Here is a 17,776-nt window from a genome sequence, read left to right as displayed (position 1 = left end):
CCAGGCAACAAATTCACCATTCACCAATTTATAGATTAAAGATTACTAGAAAAGGTAATAATAACTGAGCTGATTTTAAGCATCGTTTATATTTGAAAGCCTGAGAGCTACACACATAACAGCAATTAAATAAAAAATATTGCTAAAGAGTGCTTATTCAGTTGCTGTTTTATTAATTTTTTAATGTTAACTAAATTTTGAAGTGGAAAATCATACCAGTATCATCTGGCATAGAAGCTTGATCAGTGTTTCTCTCCTTCTTGAAGACAATATTACCCAGTTGTAGGACAGATGAAACAACTCTCAGAATAGCTGTAAGAGAAACAGATCATATAAATGAGGAACAGAATGGCCATGTTTTGAAAACTCTGTTCTCTGCAACAACATTGTAGTGCCTCTGATGGTCTGTACCTCTCTTGAAAGAGTGAGGCTTGTTTTAAAGGCCTGTGCCTTAAAACTGCAGGAGTTTGAGAACTGATTGAGCAAAAATCTCCACAATCTGTGCAGTGGAGCAAATGGGCCAGGCTGGGAACACCAGCACCTCAAGTAAGTTATGCTGGCTCCCCAGGCAGATCCCCACATCTCAGGAATTTTTCTCCCACTCACAGTGCCTGTAGCATCCTCCCTGCTCAGTCACTCAAGAGTCTTTAAAATAAAAAATAAATCTGAATTACCAGCAGCTTCAAAAATGTGTGGCGCTTCTGAATGTCCAGTTATTCAGGGACATGGGGATATTTTGTTGTGCAACTAAAATCAAATGTATACATGTCTGTAAAAGGATTAATGTCAAAATCCAGAAGAGGTATTTATTTATGTTTGATAACTAAAATATACATAAATGTGATGCCACCTAATCTGGGGTAGTAAAATCTAGTGATATGTTACAGATGAGGTTGTATCAACTTGGGGAATTCTGTTTGTTTATCTGTAAATTTATCTAATTTATACAAGAGAAGAATATTTTCCTAATGGGCTTCTATTTTAGAGCATGAAATCAGAGGGGTTCAGACAGCAAAAGAATGACTCCTGTTGCTGCAGTGGAGAATGCTGCTGTCCACGGCAGTAGTGGCAGGAGCAGAGCAGAGTGCACCAGCACCATCATCCAGGCTGAGCAGGGCTGGGGTTCTGCTCAGCACCCCTGGGTCACTGATGCAGGTGAGGGATGTGCCCTTCTACTGCTGCTGCAGCTGCTGCAAGGCTCAGCAATGGGAGGGCGCTGCTTTTGCCACCAGGTGTCACTTGGGACATGGCAGTTTGCATCTGAGAGCCCTGCACACTCCCAGCAGCACTGAGAGGTAAAAGCTATGCAGGTGGATGTCTCTGGCAGGCCCACATTTTCAAGACAGTTTAGCTGTTGTTTCATGCTCTTTGGTTTTATTTCTCTTCTTTCTGAATCAGTGAGTACATATGAGCTATTTGAGCCTGTTCTGTTTCTGTCAAAAATAAATCAGATTATTTTGCAATTTTTTCATGCTAGTTGGAAAGTTCTGAACAATGGCTTTAAATGGTCATTACTGTTGAGCTGGTTTAGACAGTAATCTCTTTTTGGATATGTAGGGGGTTCCAATGAGAAATATTCCCTTTCATAAACACAAATTAGCTTTGCAAAGTGAGTATTTTGGACAGAATTAACCTCTGCATTTGCATCTCTATGTAGTGTCACTTGCAGATGTAAATTGAATACAGTGTTGACGACAATTCTCACATGTCTGTTCCTCATCAGTAAAGCCCATAATTTTCATGGCTTCCAAGGTCTCCTGGAACATTTCATCATCTTGTTGAGAAGGAATAGGCACATAGCCGCCGGATAGAAAGGTGTAATTGTTGAAGCCTTCCAGCAACAAATCATCTAAAAAGAAGAAGAAAAGCTTATTTAAGAGCATTTACTTAATGCTCTTAGTTCATGAATTCTTCTAAGGTAGAACAACAGAAAAAACCCCAAAATTATAACCAAAAGAAAAAAATCTGCTTGTATGAGGAGTTTAGGGTCAAATATTATCAAAATAACTATTTAACAACTACTTTGATGGTATTAATTTTCTAGTTCTCATTAATGACTGGAGAACATCTCTGCACTTTGGGGCAATTCTTTTTCCTATGGACTCAAATCTGAGCCATTCTTCCCAAAATACTTTTATTGAGGGCCATATGTAACCTACTCAGAATTGTGCCTCTCCCTGTGGGGATTCATTGCCTGTAATAAGAAAAATGGAACAAGGTAACAACCAAAGTGGGCCAAACTAACAGACTGTTCAACCCTATTCTATGGCCAACAACAAATTCTTAGGTAAGGAACATAAAAGCCAGGGGAAATACAGAGTAACCCATTGTTTTATACATTCTTTAGCAATGAGTGATTTAGGGAAATATATCATATTTGAACCATGATGTTCCAATAAATCTGAAACTGCCTTTCACAGTGTAATAACATGCTGTGGCAAAGACATTATCTTAATTTATTTTAAAACAATGAGCTGATATTCTTGTTGGAACCCCCAATCTCTTTTGTGTAAAGCAATTAATAACTCTTCCCAATTTATCTTCTTGCTATTATTCAAGATGGGATCTGAATGGGTCTACATCTCCTGTAAATTAAAATATCTTGTAAACTACAAACAACCTGCCTCAAACAGGTGGACATGAATTGATGCTTTCTTATAATTCACTTGAGAAAATTGTTTTCTCTAGCTAAAATACATAGGTATTTCTATGGCTGTTTATTTATAGTAAGGATTGAAGGACATGTAATTACAGAAATTAAGATAAATACTTAGGCAAGCCATTGCTCAGACTATTCAATGAGATAAGAGAATCATTAGTAAGGAACTTACTTCTCATCTGTTCAGAAGCTCCAGCAATCAAATAGTAAAAGATGTGAAATGTTCTTTCATCTTTAGCCTGACGAATTGCACGGGATTTTTCAAGCAAATCTGTTTGTAAAGTGCGTTAAAAAATCAATAACATGATTCAGTCCTTTCTTAATTGTGCCATCAGCCTCAGAACCATCAATAGCATTGTTGAAATATTTGCCATGTACTTGTCTAACATGAATATGTGTCTAATTCTGTGTCAGGAGCTATGGTATTGGTATAATGATTACTACAATAAGCAGATCGATCTCCTACTTGCTGTTGCAGGGTAAATGCTGGTAATCATGGCAGTAAGCAAAATAGACCTAAATTATTATAAAATCCAAGATCCAGAACTAATAGTCACAATAGAACTCATATCACTTTGAAAATGAAGCACCAATATAATTCTTCCAACATATGGTAGGGCTGCTAGAAAAAAAGAGTTCTTGAGGTGAGTATTGTAGGTATAAAAGCAATAAAATCAAGTTCTATTTATGGACCATTTTTGTGACTATAAGCTAATAAAAATGAAGTTATCAATAATGTAAGTATTTCAATATCAGTCAGTGATTCACTCTTTAAAAGCTAAAGTGCTGTAGATAAAACTTCAATTAAGACAAAAAATGTTAAAATGTTAATGATTTTTTCTAAAGATCAGTTGTCAAAATAAGAGCAGAATGATAAACTGTTGCTTGATTCCACACTCAAGGGATAAGTGTAGTTTTTTAGAGCTGCATCATTCTTTTGCATTTATTGGAGCAAGAAGCTCTTTCTACATGCAAAGATGAGCAGTGCAACACTGAGGAAACCACCTGCATATTAATATGTTCATTAAAATATACTAGCTCATAAACATACCAAGGGAACAGGCAACATTCCTGACAAGTAAGGTCAGACTGAGCTGAATTTCTCAGTCCATTTTCCCTGAAAAAATACATCGAGGTTATTGATACACAGCTCACTGCTCTGGGTGTTTTATTTGACACAGCAGATAGCATTTAGCATCCAGGCAAGACAAATCCTCTGGACACAAAAATGTCCTTTGTCACTGCCTTAGGTATGGGCTGTCCAGTTCCTGAAGCTGTATTTGGGGAATAGCTCCCTTTCCTATAGCTGAGAAAACATCCCTGGAAACAAAAAACTGAGAGCAGGACAGAAGCTGATATCAGCACAAACGGGGCCACTTCCCTCCCTCTTTGTTTACAGCACCCTCAGGAGTGTTTGCCTTTCTTAGACATGCAGTGAACTTGTTTATGTGCCTTCCTCCCAGCCTGGTGCAGCTCACTGCAAAGGATACAAGTCTCTATGTTTGCTCCCACAATGTAGCCCGTCACGTCAAAGTTGATGCGGATGAATTTGCCCTGTGAATGAAAAGAAGATTTAATTGGGCTGTTCTTTCAGGAAGTGCCAGGTTTTCCAATATTAGCCAGTATTTAGCCTGCTCCATAAGATGTGTACATCACCCTCCCTGGAATAACATGCTTGACTCCCTCCTGCTGGGGTGACCTGTGGAACAGCCTGAAAGGAAGTGACCTTCTCTGATATTCCCTCTGTACAGATTCCCCCCACACTTTGTTCAGGTACTTAGAGGGAAAGGAGTTCTCCCTACTGGACTAGGCTTTGGAAGCAGGGGTAGGACAACATCATTCCTCTACTTTGATATTTCCACAAGGTCAGTGAGGGAACAGGGTTGGATCTGTGAAACTCTCTCTGCTAAAGCTGACCCACATGGACCCACAGACCAAACTGCATTTCTCCTACTTACAAATCTGGAGGAGTTGTCATTCTTCACAGTTTTGGCATTTCCAAAAGCTTCAAGAATAGGGTTAGCCTGGAGAAGCTGTTTTTCCAGCTCACCCTAAAATTCATTCAGAAGCAGTTAACACTAAAATTTGTAATTACTTTATTGAAACTAACACTCAGAGAAAAGGCAGAGAAAGGTGAGATCTAATTTAAGTCTCTAATTTTTTTTTGCTGAATACTGCATTTCATGTGGATTTGTTTTCATTATCTATTAAACTTCATGTTTATCTATTTGTGCAATTAAGTGCTGCCCTGTATACATGACCCTTTTCCAGCCTTGTTGCCTGTGACAGATCAAACTCTATTAATCTGTTTAGCATCACGACTGGCCTTCTTTAAAAAAGGGTCATTCAGTGTCAATTACTTTTTCCAGTTTAATGTAATTTTTTAGAGGGATATTCTTAAAGGAACCTCTAGCATGTCTTTTCCAAGTTAGTTTATTGAGACCCTTTGCTAGCAAATGACAATGTAATTAGAATTACTTGCTGAGAATAATTTTAATGTAATGCAGCACAAAGCTACAAAGCAGATTTTATCAGATCTATTAATAATGATCCATGCAAGGCTACATAGGTTAAATATGGAATTGCATTGATTTATTTCAAACTAGGATAATGAGTTCTCATGCAAACACACAATCTTCATATTATATTGTTAATTGTGGTTAGTAATTGCTGAGGAAACAAATCATGCAATGAAACAAGCATGCATTTATTGCTATATATTTACCTAATCCTATTTCTAAGCAAACCAATGAACTTGAAAAAATACTTTGCATATGTATACAGCTTGTCAAAACTGTTCATTCAACTCTGTCCTATGAGATCACTTACATTCACATTTACTTTGCCACACTATTCTTTGAGTATTACTCTGTAGTAATATGCATTATTTCAAATAACTCACCCTGAAAAGGAAAAAGTCCTTGATAGATAATAAGATATGATTTAAATAATTTTAAGTAGAAATTAAGGCAATATTTTGTTTGAATCTAGGAAATAATTTGGAAAATGAAAGTGCTTCCCAATTAGTGTGTAAATATGGTAACTTTTTTCTAAATGTCACTTCTGAATGCCTTGTAACTTCTGTGTCAATGGTGAGAGCTTCCTCAAAAATATCATTAAAAAGCTTACTACCCAAGAGCTGGTGGAAGAGGGAAGGCAGAGTTCCTAACAAGTTCATACAGGAATCCCAGAATAAGAAATGAATTCCTAAAAGTCCCTGAAGATTCTCTGTACTGGGCAGCTCTGTCCAGTTACACTCTAGACTTAAAAACTCCAGTATGAGCAAAGAGTGTTGCTGCAATGAGATGGCGGCATCTAACATAGAACCTTGTCTGTTAAAATGAAACAGACACCACCTGCTTCTACTGAGAACTGAACTATGCCATAGAGCTGGGGATAAAACTTTGGCTTCAGCACTTTGTGCAGCTGTAAGTCCACCAAACTCCACAGAGCTGCCCATGCCAACCATGAAAGAATTTTTATTTTCAGAGAGATTGTCAAAGGAAGTACTAAATTAACTAAGGGGCAACACTGTCACAGCTGAAGTCTGAGAGGAAGCAGTCTGAGTGGGGCAAAAAAGACTGCATAAAAGAAAATAAATCTCATTTGCCTGGCACAGGAACACCAAGAATGTGCCAGCAAACCTGCCTGTATTCCCAAAGCATTGCTATGTGTATGGCACACAGAGAGGAGGGCCTGTAACACACCTGCAGACAGGTGCTGCAGTGGGAATTGCTCTGGTACACGCCACAGCAGCAAGCTAAGAACATGCTAACTCTTGTGGTGGTGAACAATTCTCAACAGTTACATGGAAATGGAAAATTCCAAGCAATAACAAATGGAAAGCATGCAGCCAAACAAATCAAACACCGTGAGGTTTAGGAATTATTTCACAACAGTCCTAAAAACCTCAACCTGAAGCACAGAAAGTGTTTGGGTATTTCATTCAGAAACCACATTGTTAAATTTCAGGCTGAGTGGCTCTTCCAGGATTGTGGGAAATTTAATTCAAACTATGGCAATTTGAACACACACAAAGATATAGAAGAGAGTGATATTTGAAAGATGACCCTGCCTGTGTCAGACCTCATTCTTTACCATGGGGCCTGACACAGTTAGGGTTGATTTGTGAGAGCATTTGGTGCTATTGTTGCTTTTTATCATACCATACAACATATTTCAACAAAATCTCTCTTAAATTTTTGGGGTGCAACAATAGCATGCAGATCTACACTCAGTGCCTTAAACACACATCAAACAGTCTAAGTTACTCACGTAGGCAAAAGAAGGACCTTGCTGTGTTGAATAACATGGTATAAAACAAGTGTCAGTATAATTTCCATTAGACAGATATTTTTATTGTTTTTCCTGTATTAAAATAACCAGTACAGTTTCCATGCAAATAAACCAGGAATACAGATATGAATAATCTATTGCAGACATACCAAAGGTACAAATACCATTAACATACTTAGAGCATATTAACTGAAGAAAAGAAAAATCCTATGGTAAAGAGATGGGATTTGGACCCAGTCCCAGGTTAGTCTCTCAGGACCAGACAAGGGCAAATATTTTTATGATAAATCTCTAGTTCTTCTCTGGTGCATTTTGCTATTCATTATATTTTAATGACTGAAATTGCAGTGTCAGTAGTCCCAACCACTGAATTACTATTTGTCAGCATGATATAGAACAAATTAGACTTTTTCTCAGCTCCTCTCTGATGGATATTTGCCTTCAAGTCTGTCTCAGGACAAATTTGGTCCTGAGGCTTACATAATTCCCCAGAGCAGTCTGCAGTTAGGGATGGCCTTGGCAACCCAAGTTCATTTCCCCCAGCTACTGAGCAGGGAATCAATAGGAAGAAATTATTTTTTTGCATAAACATTAAATATTAAACATTAGTCTTGGACTGTTTCCACTAAATTAAATCACAGATTTCTAGAAAATACTACTCAAAAGGACATCTGCTCCCTCCCCTACTCCCAATTAGAATCCACTGTACATAAAATCCCAGTTATTTGTGGTGGAAGAGAGAGGGCTGCACACCTTGTGCTCTGCTGACACATGGGCAGGGGCAGCTGTGAGAATTTTACATTATTTCCCACTTCTCTACTAATTACTTATCTTGTACCCAATCTTGTATTTGTGACACAATGAAATGTTGTCCTGAATTAAGCCTGTTTTGTGATAAAAGTGAATTGCTTCATTTTTTTGCAGAAGTTTTGAGTTACATTTGAAAGGCTGGAAATTGTGTAGGACCCGGAGTTGTATCACTGAGAAGAGCAAAGACAGCTGAGAGCCTCAGCCATGGTAACGATCTCCAGGAACTGGGCAGGTATATGGTTCAAAGTAAGAAAATTAACTTTAGTCTCTCAAGCAAGACTATTACACGTTTTGAAGGAACAAAGCACTTAGAAAAAATTGTGCCTTTCAGAATTGTTACCTCTGACAGAGCAGTAAAAAAAAAAGACAAGTTTTATACTGGGACTCTTTGCTAGTTGCTAAGAAAACTTATTAACAAATCCAATCAAAACTTTGGAAGTTTAAATGCTGGCATACATTTTTGTGATGCAGTTGGACAATGTGTTTGTTACAGGCTTTCCCAAACTTCTCAGCTGGCAGAGGTCAAGGGTAAAACAAGGACTTGAGCCCTTGCAGACTTCAAGGCCTTCATACTGGGATATAAATAGGTGCTATGCCTATGGAAAACTATGAATATTTCTGTTCTCCCTAAGTACATTCTGATTTGATGCCTAAGATGGTGTCAAACAATTTTTTTCTTCCATAAACATAGAGCTGTGACATAATTGTGTACTCTTAATATGCCCCTGTTGGACAAGCCCCAGTCCCTGAGCTGCAGAGTGACCTCAGCACAGCCCCAGAGGCCTGGGGAGAGCTGGGGATGGAGGAGCTCACTTACAGTGACGCTGGTGTCCTTCTTGCCCTTGTGTGATGAGGCGACAACAGCCAGGTACTGAATGACCTTCTTGGTGTTCTCTGTCTTGCCAGCACCAGATTCACCTCTGAGGGGAAAGAAAATAACACAAAAGAAGGTAGGTAACCAGTGAAGTCCTTCTGCCATGTACATAGTGTATAAAAAAAGGGCTGGAAACTGCCCAGCTCGGTTCTTATTTACCCCAGAGCAGCACCTCACAAATGCACCTGACTTCAGCCTGCAAAGAATGCATTATCAGAGTTATATCTCTGTTCTGGTAGTATTTTGAGTGCACATTGGGCCATTTAAGGGAATTATAAAACATGATACATTTTTGAACAGCAGTTCATCTTGCTTTGGCAGCATCTGAACACTTATGAGAAGTGGAGTTGGCAGGGAGTCTGCTTATATTTTAAGATCAAAAAATACAACACTAACTATGATGTGATACAGCAGTAAAAGAAAACATCAGCAGTAATACAATGATTTTCTCTTCTGAAACTCTGCATTAAAGTAGACTAACAGCTTGATCCTGCCTCATCTGAATTTGGTATTGAGATGCTCCTTGAATTCAGTGGGACCAGGAATGGAACTGCCTGAGGTGTCCCTGCTCCTTGGGTAACAAGGAACATGGTGGGGATTTGTCTGACCAGCAGAACTGGCACCCCAGCTCTGCTCCATGCAGTGTCCTTGGGAAGTAGGAAGGCAGGGGTAACTTTTTCTCTCTTGGAAGACTTCCAGGTTAAGTTTATTAACAAATCTTAAACCCTCTCTTAAAGTAAAAGAGTGATTTTCAAACCACAGATTGACAGAGTCTTTTCTCAATAGAAATTTCCAGCCAATTTTCCTCTCTAATTGTTACATTACATCATCTTATGCCTTTCAGATACCTCTGGCTCTGATGATAATATGCACAAAAATATTATTATACTGTCCTGCGTAGCAGTCAAAGTGGGTGTGGATGTGACAAACGAGGTTTTTCAACTGAGCTGGTGCTGTGAGGAGAGCAACCATCTAAGCTGAACCTCTCTTTCTTTGGATCTATAATAAAATAGATTTTAGAAAAATAAAAGAACAATACATTCAAAAATCCCAGAGATATTTATCAGCTTTTTTGAGTCTGCAACTGTTTAGCTGAATCCACTGCAGTTCTGCTTCTTTTCCTAATTAGGAAATAGAGGAATTAATTTTCCCTACCAAAGGACCAGTGATAAATGGACATAAAAATATAGAGAAGTGCTGGGCAGAACTTTCAATACAGAATGACATTAATATAAACCTTAGGAGACCAGAACCAATTCCTGCCTGAGGTACAACATGATAAGAACTGTTTCTTCTGGCTTTTAGCATTTCAGCCACAAATAAGTGAGATTAATAGATTCCTTTTCACAAGACCTGGGTTAATTTGCACAGTTTAGAGATTGGATTCATCTCTGTCTGGGCTTCAGTGCTAAAACATTTCTATGTTTTATTGATAAAAATTAAGTGTCCTGGGAACAATTCCAAACCAAGCACACCAATTTGAAGACCTATGCATACAAACTTTTCAAGTAAATCTACCTTACATCTTTGTTTCTTTGGGAAAAAAAACAACCAAAACAACTTTCTTCAAACAAACCCTGGGCTTTGAACTATTCCATTTTATTAAGGGTTATTTGTAGTTCATCACATCATCATTGCATTTCCTTTCTCCCAGGGCAACAGTGCCCATCTTTTGGCTTTTCCCTGAATCCCTGTGAGTATTACCATATATGGCATCATTTTACTTGTAATTATCCCATCAAACAGTAATGCTCCTTAACTCTTTGCTTCTGCACAGGCTGAGGGCTTTCTTGTTTTCTGCAGACAGATTTTGAGGCTTTAACTTTCTTTTGAAATAGACAATAAAAAAGTTCCTCGGCGTGAAATAGAAAAAACACAGAACTGCTTTAGGTTAACTAGGAAGAAAGTCTCCAAGGTCAATAACTAATGAAGAATAATGTCTCTTGCTGATGAATTCCTCTGATTTTCTACATATCAGATCAGTCATAAATGTTCATGAAAACAGACAGGTCTGACAAACAGCATCCATTTAACATTAGTAGCCCTGATCCTCTGAAGGATGTATCACAGCCATATGACATCTGATTTCCCCTCAGTGATGAAATGTGTTTGTAAATTTATCAATGAGGAAGAATGGCTAGGTCAGGTCAATGCCTCTAAATAATAAGAAGTTTACCCAGGGAGACCCAGGTGGAGGAGAGCATTTGAATGTCTTCGTTCACAGGTGGATGAAATTCTTCCTAGAGCTATTGAGTTGTAACAGAATTGGTCATGCACAGCAGGTTTTTCCTCTGCACCTGCCTTGAAATACTGTCATTTCTGAGGGGGCAAAACCAACTTCCATTGTGAGATGGTATGAGAAATCCCACCTGTTTTAAAATCTGCTTTCTCTCTTGAGCTCAGTGACTGAATTTTTAAAGATGAGTCTTTTTTCCTGCAGTTCTTTGCACCCAGCTCAGATGGCCAATGCAAAAAAGAAGATCAAAAGCAAGTTGCACTGTTCTGAGCAGTCCAACAGCAGTACTTCAGCTACTTCCTATGCAAGTTTTTCTCCAAAGAAACTCTTTGGCTTTCCCAGACCAAAGGGCTCCACTAGACTAACAGGCTTGCTCTGTTAAAAATACCACTCTCACAATGTGGGGTATAACTTCAACTTATCCTGCCCTCGTTGCTTGCCAGTCATTGTTTTAGGACCTCAGCACAGGTCCTATGAAGCCCATAAACTCACATATATAGTGCTCAGCTATAACAGAGTTTTTGTACCTCTTGAGCTACCAAATCCTCTGTGACTCCATTATCTTCACCTTAAATGAAAATTATCTCAGCTAGAATAGATTTCCAAAGAAGAACAAGGTGACACTAGCAGATTGGCCCCAGTGTTGGGGTGGAGCCTGCGGTGTAACTAGGACTCTTGTACATTTGAGAACAACTGAGAAAAATGAGTTTTAAAAGTGTATTTTCTTTTGTTGTTGTTGTTGAAAATTTGAAAGCTTTCCATGTTAGTATTATGATATGAGACTTAGCTTAATTCCACTTTTGGAAACATCTGAAAAGCAACAGCAGAATTTATTTTCAGCATTTGTTCAGTAAGCAATGAACCACAAGAATTGCCCGTTCACACATCCCTTAATCCCAATGTGCTGGCACTGTGGGAAGCCCCTGTGCGCAGGGCACTCAACGAGGTGCTCTAAATCACATTAGGGCTTGGCAGCCTTTGTCCTGCAGTATGAGATGTGCAAACACGATGAAAAGCTTTGTCCTAGACCGGCTGTATCCCACTGGAGACTTGTGTCAGAAGCCAGCCCACTGATCCTACGGGTTTACTTACAAAACAATTCCCCAAGGACTCGGAGCAGGGTCAGCAGCTCTGCCTGGGGCTGGAGCTCCACAGATATCTGTGTGGGACAGGGGCCAAGCAGCAGCCACTGCCAGCTCCAGCCTTGGAGATTTACTGAGCTGGGAAAGAGGAGTTCAGCTCTCTCGTGGAGGAGTCTCTTGGCTAATGGGGCTTTGCAGTTTGGAGATGTTCTGGGGGACTTTGCTTCTTGATGCGCGTCAGGGAAGGAAACGGGCTGGAGTCCCATGGCTGGGTGAAGCTCTGGAGGGTTTGTCCAGAGAGAGAGAGGGGAAGAAGGAGAAAAGGGCAGATGGTCACTGCCCCACTCAATGTTTTGTCTGTTCCCATATCAAATTATGACCCTGCTACTTCCCTGTTTTTTTAGAAGCTACTCAAACTGAATGCATGTTTTAAAAACCAGAAAGGTAATGAAAAAGTACTTGATTATAGGTACAGGTGTTTCACAAGTACTTGTTTCCATGGGCTTCATAATACCCCAAACACACAGAACTTTGATCAGATTTTCTCATTCATTTAAGGTAGCTTTTTTTAAAAAACTGAAAGTTGTGCACAGTCCTCTAAGCCACATTTGGTTTCCAGAAAATACTCTACCTGCTCTTTCCAGGAAATGGCTAAAATATGATAACCCCAAGATCAGACAGGTTTATGAGGAAATTGTTGAAACTCTCGTGGTTAATTTTTAGTAAAAAACATTTTGAAAAGTCCAGAAGAATTCACTTGTGTATTTAGAAATCAAACAAGAGGCCAGAATTCTACTTTGAGGGCTTGTGCCTCTACTACCATTGGAGGAAGCTTGAAAAGCCACAAATCTGGTCACTGGCCATGGCCTCGGTCAAGCCACGCTTCATTGCTGATGCACTGAGCTGGCTCAGGTCTCTGAGTCCCTGGACAGATTTCTTGGGACCTTTCCTTCAGCAAGGACTGTGTGCTGGTAAATATGGACTAAGAGTGAATACAGAGTATTTCATGGCCAACTCCGAGGTCAAACAGGAGAGAGCACAGTGGGGAGGCCTAAGCACAGGCAGGAACTGCAGGAAATCCCAACAGCCAGGCAGAGCAGTGAAGGCTGCTCAGAACCAAGACACAAGAGTGGAAAAGTCTTACCTGTCCTAAGTTTCAGACACAGAAAAGAGTAAGATTTCATATTTCATACCTCTAGTGCAATGTTATGTATTGTGTATGTATTATATATGTCATGCTACGTTGTGTTATGTTACAATAATGCAACCACAGATATATTAGTAAACACATGGTATAAAGTTTTTTGTGCTGTAAATGTGCATGATAAGATGTGGGACTTTGAGGCTGACTGTAAAGGGCCAGAGAGCAACTGTCAGGGAATGACACAGAGGATGTTCAGTGATGCTACCCATGGGAAAGAGCTAACAGCAAAAGGATGTGTGTGCACAGAGGAGAGGAGGCCAAAGGCAGTATGAGTGTGGTTATTAATGAAATGCAGAGAAAAGAATGAAATCTGGAAAGACAGGGAATTCTGAGGAAGCACTGGAACCCATGAGCATTGAAGACAGATGGAGATTTTAAACATACCATGGTTAATCACACAAATGATAGGGATCGTAAAGAATGCAAACAGTACTTAACCACATGAGGGTAGGTTTAATGAGGTGAGGGTGAAGTTCTGAGAATGGGTATATTTATAGTCAGAAACACAGAATCAGGCTCAGTTCTCAGATCTTCCCCCCTCCCTGTGTCCCAGGAGTATTTCAGGGGATCCATATGAATCCTATTCTTTTACAGTTTAGGTACCAGGCCTTGGAAAGTTCAAGCCTGTAGCTATTTCAAGGAAAAAACTCTGGCAGATCAATGCCATAAAGTCTTCAGTTATTGTTACATATTTTAGGCCAGAAGATAATTTCTCATCATTTCTAACAATTCTATAAAATACTGCAAATTGCTTCCACTTGACAGCTGCCAAGCTGCAAGCCAAGTGAACTTTCTTCTTTCTGCACAAATAAGGCAAACAAGAATGTTAAACCAGTAGTGGTTAAAGCTGTGTACATTGGCTTTAGCTTGGCCTTTTTGCTTTAGAAGACTTGTGAGGACTGTTTTAAGCTATGGGTTATGATGCACATCCAACACACAGCAATTACTCCAAACATCTTGGGGAATCGCTTGCTGTGCTGTTTTCAAAATAAGAAAGGCATTTCATTCTCTCTATTTTAAATATTACTGGATGGAAAAGGCATTTAATTGTCTCTATTTGATGTATTACTGGTGTGAAACACTTTAGGTTTCCAGCAAGATGACCAGGTAATTTCAATAAATGGTACCTGCAAGAAGTGGATCCTTTAATGGATTTTCATGAACAAAAAGGCATAGAATTGCAAAGAAGGTCCCTTTCTTGAAAGTATCAATGTTCCAAAGTTAAAAGAAGATTTACTAGTGGAAAAATAAACTAAAGTATAAAAATAGAAGAAGGAAATGCATATTGTAAATTAGTCTTAATAACCATGACATGTTTGATCCTGGGAAGAATGTGATGGTCAGTTTTTACTTCATCATTGCAGGAATTTTAGATTTCTTTTGGTATTAATGCATTTGGGGGCAGATTTTTGATCGATATACTTACAAATATTGAAGTCTTGTTGGAACAGAGGTTAGAGCTACGATAGCCCTTGTGGTACCAGACACAGGGTACAGTTTTTATTTGGCGATAATTTTTTTCAGTCAGCAGTGGCAGTCAAAAGTAATGTTATGGCTGGTGATCAGCAGCAGTGTTTTTTTGAGGGTAAATATATATTCAGTCAGTAGCCACACTTTCTCAGATAACCTAAACCTGACAGATTACAGCATCATTGCATGAACCTCCTATAAATAATACACATGCCAGCTCTGCCAATGTATTAGCATTTACATAGAATCAAATCCAATCTTTTATCAGGAAAACTGGAAAATGCCAAATCTAACAAAGACAAAGTGTTGTCAAAAGCATTCTTGATGACATTCAAGCAAATAAAACCAACTAATAAGCAACAGAAGAATGGAGGGTCAAGAAGGAGATCCTTGTCCAGTTCAACATTTTGAGTGATTTTTCAAAACAGTCAGAAATGACAAAGCAGTGGGATTTTGTGGAGCAATAACCACACTCCCCAGTAGTTCACTGTAAACTGTTAAATCTCTAAGTTCAGAAAGTCAATTTAAATAAATAATTTTATGCATTAAAGATTTCATGTGACACTGATACCTGTTCTTTATCTTATGAACAGGTCTATCTAATGAAGTCGGTTTGGGACTGCAGTTCAAGCTTACTGAAGGTGACGAGAATGTGTCCATTCCACCAGAATTTGAATCAATTTTGAATAAAGACATTGTGACATTGAGATGTACAAAAATAGATGAGTTTACTTACGTGCACAGGATAGACTGGTCTTCTCTATCTGTGAATAAAGAAAAAATAATCCATTAATTAGGGAGAATGGCTTTTCTGACAGAAGCACTTATATTTATAAGGATTTACATTGAACAGCCTAGACCTTCTAAAATCTGACTGACCATGATTAGTAAAAAGTACTGGGTTCACATCTTACTTAATTTGCCCTTGAATTTAAATAACCATCTCTAATGGAAATATTTTGTACAAAAAACGAACAAAAGGTTAAGAGGTCAAAAATATTTTCTGTAAATTCCATTAGAGATGAACTGTAATGAGGACAGCAAAAAGATCAGGCTCTCCGTAAGAAGATTATAACAGAACTTCAAACCTGAAACTCAAGTTTTTACTATGCTTATGAACTATGGCCAGCAGCCCACTCAAAACAAAGTCTGGACAGATAAGGCAGCAACAAGTAAAATGTTTTAAGCTGGTCGTGCAAAGCTTTGACTTTTGAAAGCAAAGCAGTTCAAATAATTTAGCCTGTATTTCATTTCAGACTGAGACAACTTGTATCAAGAGAACAAATAATTTCTTTGGGAGATCTTCCAAAGAATAAGATAAAACAAGATACTTTAGATTATACAATAACATGTCAACAAGTATGTAAGTATTCTTCATGTTTTTTTACTATGAACAGACCATCAAACACATTTTGGATCAAGATTTATAAAAAGGAGGGGCAAAGTTTCCATTTCTGCTAGGTGAGGCATGTGAGAGGTTTCACACACGTGTCCAGAGTTCTGTCATGCTGCAGGAAGGGTGAGGATTGCAGCCCATCTCCATGACCTGTTCTTGGAGCAATCCTCCCTGCTTATTCATTTGGAGTCAGAGTTTCTCTCTACCTTCAGAACTTTTACACAGATTGTTCTGCCAAAAGGCATGATGAGCATGTTTGCTAAGATCCATTCTAAAGTACAGCTGTTTCCTTCACTTGTCAAGCACCAGGGCAAGTTTCCCAGAGAGGTGTGGTATTTCCAGCCCTGGAACTACTTGGAAGCAGACTTAAACAAGGCCTTGAGCAACCAGCCCCAGCCCTGAAGTTTGCCCTTCTTTGACTGAGACTCTCAGTTTGCCTTTACAGACTGTAAAATAATCCTCTGACTTAGGAAAATACTTCCTAGGCAGGTCAAATACATTTTTGAAAAGTGTGGTTAGTTTACACAACTGAGACTTGAGGCAGATAATTAGGCAGAATCCAGTGCTTCTGTATGGTTTGGCATTATTTATCCAAAGCAGAGCCAGCACCAAGCTTTGCTCAGAGGTTCAGACACGAGCTCCTCTTGCTCAGTGTGTGGGGTCACTTGCAGGAGTACCTGTCTGGTTGCTCACTCCTATTGCTGACCCTGTATGTCATAAATACCATGAGATTATTTAAACCTATTTAAACCAATTGATTAAACTCTCAAGTTGTAACTGCTGCCTGGCCCACAGCCAGTCTAGGAAAAGCATTAGAGGATTCTGCAATGGCCTGGATTGATATTAAACAACTGTTTTACTCCCAGTTCCTCAATAGCTATAACATTAACTGCTTTATTGATCACCACACAACAAATGGTGCCACTTAACTGCTTTGTTTGGTAAATTGGTACAAAATGACTCATTCCTCATTTTTATTGGAGGTATTTGTCAGCAATCAGCACTGCAGGACTCTTCCACATAAACATTTGGGAGGAGAGGAGCTGTGAGCCATGTTTGTTTTTCACTGCAGGGTATCAGCTAGGCTGGCTTTCTTTTAAGTTAAAAAAGTGAAAGCATGGGAGAACTTTTGCTAAAAATACATTGTTGTGTAAATAGAAACCATGGGCATATATTGATATTGCATCACTAACCCATAAATACCATAAAGAAAATAAAAATGACTCTTGATACTGAGATGCCAGTGGAATTTCTGAGCTCAGGGAACATCAGAAAAAGCTGGTCTCCAAGCCAAGTATTTTCTCACTACTCTTTGCTGCCCATTGCTGCCCTTCTTTTGCTCCTCAGTAGGGGAAGGTTCCCAAAGGTGTCTCACAGACTGGCCCACCACAGGGGTTTGTGTGAGTGCCTGTGCAGGGGCAGCCTGGGGATGTGTAAGAGCAGAGGAAGGATGAGGAAGGTCAGAAGTGGCACCAAATGTCCTCAGGGATAGGTTAATCATGGGAGAAACCCCATGCTGGCAAACTGTGCTGTGCACACTCACAGAGGGGGAATTCCAGATGTTATTCTCTCTCCTGCATCAGTTCTAACTGCACCTCTAAGGATGAAAGGTATCAGGAAGTCCAGTCCTATTCTGTTATGGCCTGAGCTGCAGATACTGGCCTCATTTACTTTCAAAGGCTCTCCCATTCAATTAATCCTATTTCTGTTCTGGAATGTTTCATTCTATGTAGAAAAGCCTGCGACCTA

General features: G+C 39.2%; 1 protein-coding gene across 1 annotated transcript in view; it reads right to left on the bottom strand.

The window, feature by feature from the left end:
* MYH11 (myosin heavy chain 11) overlaps positions 1 to 17,776 on the bottom strand; it is a 54,217-nt gene that overhangs the window by 21,312 nt on the left and 15,129 nt on the right. The window contains exons 4-11 of the mRNA XM_031056488.1: positions 15,368 to 15,395; positions 8,583 to 8,685; positions 6,935 to 6,955; positions 4,618 to 4,710; positions 4,150 to 4,213; positions 2,832 to 2,930; positions 1,706 to 1,849; positions 217 to 312 (exon numbers count right to left, since the gene is read on the bottom strand). Coding sequence (XP_030912348.1) covers positions 217 to 312; positions 1,706 to 1,849; positions 2,832 to 2,930; positions 4,150 to 4,213; positions 4,618 to 4,710; positions 6,935 to 6,955; positions 8,583 to 8,685; positions 15,368 to 15,395 — 648 coding nt within the window. The remainder of the gene's footprint in view (positions 1 to 216; positions 313 to 1,705; positions 1,850 to 2,831; positions 2,931 to 4,149; positions 4,214 to 4,617; positions 4,711 to 6,934; positions 6,956 to 8,582; positions 8,686 to 15,367; positions 15,396 to 17,776) is intronic.

Source organism: Geospiza fortis, unplaced genomic scaffold (assembly GCF_000277835.1).
Source record: "Geospiza fortis unplaced genomic scaffold, GeoFor_1.0 scaffold237, whole genome shotgun sequence".
Classification (NCBI taxonomy): Eukaryota; Metazoa; Chordata; class Aves; order Passeriformes; family Thraupidae; genus Geospiza; species Geospiza fortis.
The sequence above is the reverse complement of the archived record's forward strand: the minus strand, read 5'-3'. Positions and strand labels throughout refer to the sequence as shown.